This window comes from Castanea sativa, chromosome 5 (genome assembly GCF_040712315.1).
Source record: "Castanea sativa cultivar Marrone di Chiusa Pesio chromosome 5, ASM4071231v1".
NCBI lineage: Eukaryota > Viridiplantae > Streptophyta > Magnoliopsida > Fagales > Fagaceae > Castanea > Castanea sativa.
In genome coordinates, this window is record NC_134017.1 from 29738067 (window position 1) to 29747765 (window position 9699).

General features: G+C 32.4%; 1 protein-coding gene across 2 annotated transcripts in view; it reads right to left on the bottom strand.

Annotated features, from left to right (window-relative positions):
* Positions 1–1481, bottom strand: part of LOC142634372 (uncharacterized) — a 28340-nt gene extending 26859 nt beyond the window's left edge. Inside the window, exons 1-2 of one of the 2 annotated variants that reach the window (XM_075808669.1) lie at positions 1206–1481; positions 919–993 (exon numbers count right to left, since the gene is read on the bottom strand). In XM_075808669.1, coding sequence (XP_075664784.1) covers positions 919–993; positions 1206–1432 — 302 coding nt within the window. In that variant the 5' untranslated portion in view covers positions 1433–1481. Of the gene's footprint in view, positions 1–918; positions 1044–1205 lie in introns of those variants that run through there. The other variant, XM_075808668.1, reaches the window with a different exon arrangement.
* Between the last annotated feature and the right edge of the window lie 8218 nt (positions 1482–9699).

Genomic DNA, 9699 nt, shown 5'->3' on the forward strand with positions numbered 1-9699 from the left:
TATACTAACAAATAAATTAATCACAATATTTACACTAACAAACAAAAAAACAAAAATTTTCCTAATATGTTCTAATTGTTTCTTAAAAAAATAACCTAGCAAATAACCACTATATTTAACTAACAAAAAATATTATCAATATTGTAAAAAACATTACTTGAGAGTTGATGAAAGTTGAGTGTGATTGTTGTGTGAGTGATGAAGTAAGTTGTGTGAGTGATGAGGGTTGTGTGAGTGGTGCTGCTGTGAGAGCAGAAGAGAAATGAGAGCATAAGAGAGGGTGTGAGCCGGTAAGGGGGGAAAAAAGGTCCCAGTTGGGACCCACATGACACTTGGATGGGTTGAGGACCATTCCCAGAAATCGAGTTCAGGAGACTCGATTTTTAGAAGCAAATAAATCGAGTCTCCTTTACTCGAGTTACGTCCACGTGCCCGAAAAACTATGGGGACCAAAAATCGAGTCCAGTAGACTCGATTTACTTTAAAGTACTCACGTGCGCGCCCGTGACCATATGTGGAAATTGGAAATCGAGTTCATTGAACTCGATTTGTGTGACCAAAAATCGAGTTCATTGAACTCGATTTTTGTGCCTACGTGGACTCTTTGTCCAGCTCAGCCAGTGCCGCGATAGAGAAATCGAGACAATGTACCTGATTTATAAGCCCAAAATCGAGTCTATTGGACTCGATTTGTTAGAAACCAAATTTGTTTCAAACCTTTGCTTACTAATAATATAGTTTGAATTTTTTTGCTATTTCTGAAAAAACGCCCCAAAAAAGTCAATAACTTGATCAATTAAGCTAATGAATAAATTCAATTTGATCGGATTCGGACCCAAACACAACCCGTAAACATATATATGTAAAACAAAAACAAAAAGCAAAAGCAAAAGAGAGAGAGAGAGAGGGGAAAATTACATCTGGTTGACGATTCTTTGACGAGAATCGGGCTGTTTTAAGGAATTGAGTACTAAACCGTTCAACCTCCTGCACCTGTGAAAGTTCGTTGCATACAACAATCAGTTACCTCAGATTCAAAATTCAAAAACAACCCATCAATATCAGGTATTTTACTACGTTAAAAAAAAAAAAAAGTCTTTAATGTTTTTCACATGTCGGAAATGAAATTCAGACCACAGTTCCGATTGAAACTCCGGTGGAATGGTCGGAATTTATTTTTCATAAGGAAGAAGAGAAGGACGTACGTGAGGCGAACGTTGGCGAAATCGGAGAGGCTAAGTTTGCAGAGAACGGAAATGACGAGATCGTCCGGCAAGGAATCGAACAAGCCATGCTTTCCAGTGATATTAGAAGAATTCCGGCTTCTTTTCCGGTCACTATCTTGTTCGGCGGCGAAATCTCTCCGCTTCACATCTCTCATGTTCTTGTCTTCAACAACTCTAGGGTAACGAAGCCCACTCCTTGTTCTCATATCTCTCTAACTCTCTCTATCTCTGCCTAAATTAAAATCTTATCTTTACGGCTAGTTTCTCTGTTTAGATTATTAAATTTAAACTCCTAATTTTTGGCTAAATTAAAAAAAAACACTTTTTTTCTCTCACCTCCACGTGCTCTCCTAATTTTTAGCTAAATTAAAAAAGAAAAACATTTTTTTTCTCTCTCAGGTTAGTTTTCAAAAAAAAAAAATTTTTGATAACTTTCCACTTTTTTTATTTTATTTTATTGAAGGGGTTTCAACTTTTTTAATTAACAAAATCATTTTTTTTTTTAACCAATTAGATTTACCATGTTTCACTCCTAAAATATTGCTTTTAATTTGCCAACCACGTTTTCCACTTATGTAAAATTACTAAACTCAATTTTTTTTCCTTTTACAACAAATTGTAAACTAAATTCATTGTAAAATATATTTTTCATTAGTTCCTTTTCAGTTTCGCAGTTCGTACTTCTCCACTAGCCACTATTGATAAGTTATTATGCTGTTATATTGCAAAATAACTGCACTTTCTTCTCTAATAATTTTTTTTTATATAAAAAAACTGCACTTTCTTCTAATCTCTTTTTTATCTTGTAACCATTCTATTTTTACGTGGAGAGAAGAAGAGGCTGCCAAAAAGAGATTTGGCCAATGGGGAGAGAAAGCAGATCTTGGCCATTCTTCTTTTCTATCGCTACTCTAGAGTCTAGATTTATGCTCTGTTTGGGAGTTTAGAGAGGGAGGAGAGTAGAGGAGAGTAGAGGGGAGGGGAGTAGTGGGGAGGAGAGTAAAGGAGAATGATTACCCTCCACCTTGTTTGGATGTTTTTATAATTAGTAAGGGGGAAGGGAGTAATTAGCCCTTCCCTTTGTTTTTAACATTGTAATTTTATAAATATAATAAGGGTAAATTAGGTAATTTACTTTATCAATAATTTTATGTGCTCTACTCTCCTTCCAAATCTCTCTAATTTGGGGGAATTAAAAATGAGGGGGTTGGAGGTAGTTGAAACCCCTTCAAACCCCTCCCCCTCCTTCCTTAAAAAACTCCCAAACAAGGTAATTAAATTACTCCCCTTCCCTCTACTCTACTCCCCCTCCTTTTTTAAACATCCAAACAAGCCATTAGAGCCATTCTGAATCCACTCATCTACTTGACTTTGGAAATTGGTAATGTCCTTCCTCCGAACAGCCTCTTCTTTTTTTTTTAGTCTCTTTAATATCTATTTTCTTTTAATTTTGCGGTACTGGTTCTTCTTCTTTTTTTTTTATCTTTTTTTAAAAAAAATATTTTCTCCGGCCTTAGGACATTTCTAATCATATTAGTAGTTCTAAATGTATAATTTTTGTGAGAAAAAGTGTAAACCTCAAATTGAGATAAGTAAAAAAATATATGATACTAAACCAAAAAAAGAAGAGCCTCATCGCAAGCGCGAAGCGCATGTGATGAGGCTAGTCTTTTTATAACTAGTTTGCGTCTCTCGCTCTCTCCCTAAAAGAGAGACTTTAAAGGTTTGTTTGGATAAGCTGTTTATAAATGAGCGCTTTTAAAAATAGCGTTTTTAAAATGTGCGTTTAGAAAACAAAATTTTAGAAATTATATTAAAACGTTTGGTAAATTTTGTATATAGTATTAGTCTAAAATTGTTGCTTTGGTGCAAATTACCAAAAAGGACAGGAAAAGATTTAATTCTGATGATATTATTCTATTCTATCATATTTGAAGTAGCTCATAATAATAATAATAATAATAATAATATTCACTTCCCCTCTAGCCTTTTCTTTAAATAAAAAAGTATTATTATCAAAACTAATATCAACCACAATTACTTTGTCTTTTCCCAAAGCTAATACCAACCACAAATAATGAAAGTGAAAAAGAGATAGTAGAGAGAGAGATACCAAAGATTTCCTTCACAATTCACACGGACAGCTTGTTATTGCAAACATGGAGAAAAGAGCAAGTCTACAAGTGGACATGTTCCTGCAAGTGGTGCTTGCCTATTTCCATTTTCAATATTGCAATGATTGAGCTCTTTCTTGTTGTGACAAAATTCTCCACTGCTGTTGCAACTTCCGCCTGAGACCCTAAGCACAGTGTTGTCGCTGGAAATTAAAGTTAGGGAGGTGAGGTTATTTGCTTGCTGGTGATTTTGTCTCTTAGCAAATGTGTGAGGGTCTATTAGGTATTCAAGCCTTAAAAAGTGTTACGTGGTGTTTGAAGTGCCGTTTTCAAAAAGTTGGCTAGTATTCCAGTTTCAAAACATGATATTTTGCGTTGAAAGAACGCAATTTTTAGGAAGACCATAATGCCAAACGCATGCTTATTTGCGTTTCTATTAAAAACGCGTGTTGTGGCTTTTAAAACAGCCTATCCAAACGAGCTCTAAAATTATCTTTTTAGAGACATTATTTGAAACTAACCTTAAATATTCCAAGTTTTGATTGGTTGGGTTCCAATCATAAACAACTAATTACAGTAATTGAAATCTTCATCATTATTTATATATACTATTAATAACCATATTCTTTATTTGGGTTTCATCATTTTGTACACTAAAATATTCTCACACGAATTCTTTAACCCTCTAAAATGCCTCATAACTTCTAGTTGAATAATTTTAAATTTAAAAAACACAAACAATTAAAAGAGTAATTTACTATTTTTAAAAAATTTCAAAGTTTTAGGTTTTTTCCTTTATCTTCTCCAATCTAAATTATTATTTTTGATTTTCAATTCAAAATTTTAAACTTTTATCAACAACCGGGTAGTGAAAGATCCTAAAAATTAGGACACTATCTCTATCTCACTTGTAAATGACACTCAGGACAAAATAAAAAATATAAAAGAGTCTCGTCGCATGCACAAAGCGCGTGTGATAAAGCTAGTTTCAAATAACGTTTAATCTCTTAAAAAACAACTATTGGAGTCGATTTTGGAAGGGAAAATTTAAATGAACTTGAGCCTATCAACCTATGTTCGAAAGTGTATATATATAAAAGAGAGTCAAGCCCACTACTCACTAGTCACTCCAATTGAAAAATGGAAGCAAATGGTGCATCACTGCATTGTGGAGAAATACACAAGACACGAAATCAAAAAGAAGAATTTTAAAAAATATTATTTATTACTGTTATTATGATCACTATAAAATGAGCATAAAGAAGGGATTGGTGAAGGAGAGAGAAGGTTATTTGCACCATGACACACCCTAGAGCACCTTTGGAATATGTTTCTTCTTATATCAAAAGATTGGATTCAAGCTTGGAAGAGTGAATAAGGTTGGTGAGGTAGGTAAAATCTTGCCGATAAGTGTATAGTTTGGTGACAATGTTTGATAGCAATTCTGGGGCATTAATTCCTAATATCCATCTCTGAATAAGGATCAAAGCTTATGGCTGTTGGATTTATAGTGTAGATGCCCTTGGGTGAGATTTTGGGAAAGGCACGAGAGTTCTGAGCTTTCCCTTCTCAAGTATTCACACATTGGGTGTTTGACAATGTGTTATATGTGCACGTGTTACTAAGGTAAGGTGTGTGTGTGAATATTTTTTCTTATTATTATTTTATGGAGTTGTCACCAATTATTGGTTTTGTTCTAAGTGGGATTCGTCACCTATTTGTCTAATTTGTTTTAATTACCTAATTAACTAAAACCAATTCAAGGGTTCTTAAATTAATTAAGGTAACTAGAGTCTCAAACCAAAGATTCTTGGACTTGAAAATTCGGTTATAGGTGGGAAAGGTGTTAAATACCCTACATTGCTTATCAAAAGAATAACACCTTATTTTAATTTAATCACAACATTCGTATTTTAGAAAGATAAATAGAATACTCAGCATTTGTTTTTGAAAAAGTTTTGTACAAAACAATACATATACATAATATCTTATTTACATATCTAAATAACATGTGATTATTATTGTAAAGAGTAATTTACAAGCAAACATGTGAGTATTTATAAATAATATGTGGAAATTAAAATGCAAGAAGGTAAATATATATAACTAGCATGTGAGTATTATATTTATTATGTATCTAGCATGTGAATATATAATACTATACAACATAAAAAGAAAGGGAGGGAGAGGAAAGATATCACATTATGCATTTAGAGTAATAAACCAAGTTTATTCTCCAAGTTTCACTCCTATGCACAAACACAATAAACCAAAATGGTTAGTGTAGGAAGGAGGGGGATATGTTAGCTTGATCACACACCATCAATTCAATTAAAATGAATCATGGATACATATCAACCTCTTTAAAAAGTGTGCAAAAAAGAAATTGATTGAAAACAAAAGATAGAAAACACCATTTACTTACATTTGAAAAGATGAGTATTGTCCTTTGGAAAACATCATGACTTTTTGGAAAAATTCTAATTTTAAAACAAAGGGAATTTTGGGAAAATGAATTTTGAAAATGGGATTCTCTCTTGAAATTTCATGAAAAAATGGCTTTTGAGGGGAAAACATAAAGAAAGAGCAATTTTATATTTTTTTCTTAAAAAAATATTTTTATGCACTTTAGAAACCATATCCAAGATTAAAATCAAAACTATTCAAGAAAAGGAATTTTTTTTAAGAAAACTGTTTCCATGTTTTAGAAAAAAAAAGAAAAAAGAAGAAGAAGATGGTTTTGGTCCTTTTGGAAGTAAAAATCCATGGTTTCTGTTTATTTTTTATAGAAGAGAGTTTTATTTTGACTTCTTAAGATTTAATTTGAAAATGGCACTTATTGAAGATTTAAAAATGCCCCATGGGAAGGCTTTTTATTCAAAGGTGAACTTAAAATGTTTGCATCTTTTAAAGACTTATTGAAAAGGGATGGTTATTGGAGTATTTTTTTTAACATTCTAACAACACATTTTTTTAGAGGTTTGCTTGAATCAAACTTCTCATTGTCTGGTGATTTAGGGTGAGAAAGAAACAAGGAAAATAAATAGGGCTTAATGTAAAGACATAAAGCAATAAAGGAATGTAAATACATGCACACACACACACACACATATATGTGTGTGTGTGTGTGTATGTGTGTGGAATTTAAAAGCAATATATGAATTTAAAGACATAAAGTAAATGAAATCTTCCTTGAATAGAGTTTGGCTTACCTTCAGTACTTTTTTTAACTAGATATGTCTTTCTATTTTAAATATACAATAACAAGTGGTAGTGAGTTTTAATCTCCACATTTTATTTAGTTAATGGATGATGTGGCAATTTTTATTAAAACAAAATAAGATTCCAGTTAAAAAAGTATTGGAGGTAAACTAAACCCCTTTGAATAAACCTTTACACCCATGGAAAATCAAATATGGTGGTGCATAAGGATAGACCTCCAGTCACTATATTGATTTTGGTGTTAGAGATTAGTCTAAGAAGACCTACCTTAGCTAAAATTTTAAAATCATAGTCGAACCAAAATGGTGGTGCGCAAGGACTAATCTCCACTCACCATATTAGTTTAGGATATGAAGATTTACTAAGGTGTGAGGTTGATTTTTCCTTTAAATCCATTAGATTTACTATTTCTATGTGCAAAAGAAGGTGAATACATTCACACATTGCATATACCCATGTCAAGTACAAAGGAAAACACAACTATAAAAAAGGAATCTGTTCCTAAAGATATAGCTCCCTTTGTTTCGCGTGATGCTGTGTAATTTTTTTTTTTTTCAATTTCATTCAATAAAATAGGCCTTTAGGTTTGGATTCTCAAAAAGAAAGGAAAAAAAAAAACTATAGAAAAGGGAAAAAATAGAAATAATTTAAATGAAATAAATTTAAAGTGCATAAATTAATTGACATAAATGTAAAAAGCTTGAAAATTAAATGATATAATGCAAAAAGTATAAAAGTAAATGACATAATGTAAAGAGCAAGAATTTAAATTACTTAAATTTAAAGAACATAAAAGTAAATGACATAAATATAAAAAGCAAGAACTTAAATGACTTAAATGTAAAGAGCATAAATGTAAAGAATAATTTAAATGAATATAAAGTAAAAGGGTATAAGAAAAAAGATTAAATTCTGCAAAGATGTGGTGTAAAACTTAAATTTTACCCCTCCAATCCTAACATGTCACATCATCTTATCACATATTTAAGAATAAACACAATCACACCCAATCAATTATAATACTCATATATAAATCCAACCAAATTGGGAGTTTATTGAGATGCTATTAGGTGTATTAGGATATATTGAATTTAAGTAAAATGCCTATGTGATAATTACTTATTAGATGGTGTAAAACATGGCTTTTACACCCCATCCTTACCAAATTCTGATTCATAAGAAAAATGAAGAAATTTATAGATTTAGAGAGTATTTACAACATAAAAATTAAAGGGAAATGGAGCTAGAGTAGTAGCTACACTACCTTAGCTCTAAGAAGAACTTTGGAGACTCACCTATGGGTTTTGGAGGGTGAAAAATGAGAGAAAAGAGGGCTGGAATTTCTGGTTTCAAGACTAGTAGAGAAATAGAATAGAGAGAAAATAAATCCAGAGAGAATCCTAGACAGGTTGGATAAGGAAGGGAATTTTTGTGCTTTTTTCTTCATGATTTTTCCTAGGGAAGAGGAGGTATCTATACAACAACAAAAAAAAACAAGGATAGTGGGATCCCCATGAGGGGTGCCCCCACCAAGGCAGGAGGCTCCCTATGAGGGATCTTGTTGCCACCTCATCTTTTTCTAGATGCTTATCCACTTTTCCATTTTCAGTTTTCTGATTTTCCTTCTTTTTTGACCCTATTTTTAAGCTATTTTCTGGAGTTCTTTAAGGGCTTGGAATTCTTCAAGTATTATATTTATGGGAAGTTTTGAATGTCTAGTTTTCATAAGTTCAGGCATCATGTAATTTTGAGGGGGAAAAATGCTCTTACACCCCCTAAACTTACAACTACTGGCCAAAAGACCCCCTCAACTTTTTTATTGGCCAATTTACTCTTTAAACTATTCACAACTGCCAAATCAATACTTTAGTTAGTCACACGTTAAAACACTAACAGAATAAGCACATGTAACTCACGTGACTTTTAAATACAAACCTAAAATAACCCAAACGTCCAAAACCTAGTGGAAAGAAGAGAAGAGAACCAGGTCCAATGGAGAGAGAGAGAGAGAATCCACATTGTTCAGAGCCACTACAGAGCTTCTCCCCGCCGTCTCACCGCCCTTGTTCGAGGGGCTCCTTGGTGGTTCCGCCGCAATGTTCAATCTGCTCTTTTTCTTTTTTTCCTTGTTACGTATTGCTATTTAAATCTTCTAAGAACTTTTTTTTTTTAATCTCCATGTGCGAATTTTTATAGTAGAAATTCTTGGTTTGATTTAATTTTTGGGTTGGGTCTCTGTGAAATTCTTGGTTTTTTATTATCTTCATGTGCCTTTCACCAATTGTTGCATTTAAGTATGCCATAAAGTAGTTTGATTAAATGTCTGGGAGAGATATGGCTACTGCTAATGGGGTTTGGTTGCTTGGTTTAATCTTTGGGATTGGTGTTTCTACAAGGTTGTTTGCAAAGGCCTCATCAGCAACAATTTCATGTTTGAAGTTGGTGAAAGAAATCAACAAATACACAAAATTTCATAAGAAAAATATGATACGTTGGTTTGCTATTAAACTTTTTTATTTTTTATGTATAGGATTATATATTATAAATTATTTTCCAATGGATGGGCCTTAATATTTGATATTTTTTCACAGGTCTAACTCCTTCTATTGCACAAAAAGCTTTGTCTAGTTTAATTGTATTTTGTGTTTTTGACTCTGTTTGAATCAAAGTTCTTTGCATTAGAATTGTGTTGGTTTGGGTAAATTCTCATGATACAAACCTACAGGAAAAGTGGCCAGTGACACATCTTTTATCCATTACCTTTTAATCAATTATGTTCAGTATATTATCAATATAATGGTGCTAGACATTTGTCCCATATTTGATAATAACTTATCAATTTGATGATTCTACTAACTTAATTGGAACCAAGCACCTCGTTACTAACCTAATTTGAATCAAGACTACTAAAAGCTTGTCTGTTTATATAGCACTTCAATTATTATTTCTTAATTTTCTTCTTCTTCATGTAGAAATCAACCCTGAATATTTCCTTTATTTGTCTAAGCAAATCAGAGAATGTAATTTACAAGCTCAAAGAGATGGGAAAGATTGGAGAGAGATATATTGTTGATCTGCGATCACTTTAGTAAGCTTGATCGCAACAACTTTGGGAAGAGAACACTGCCAGATCTTTA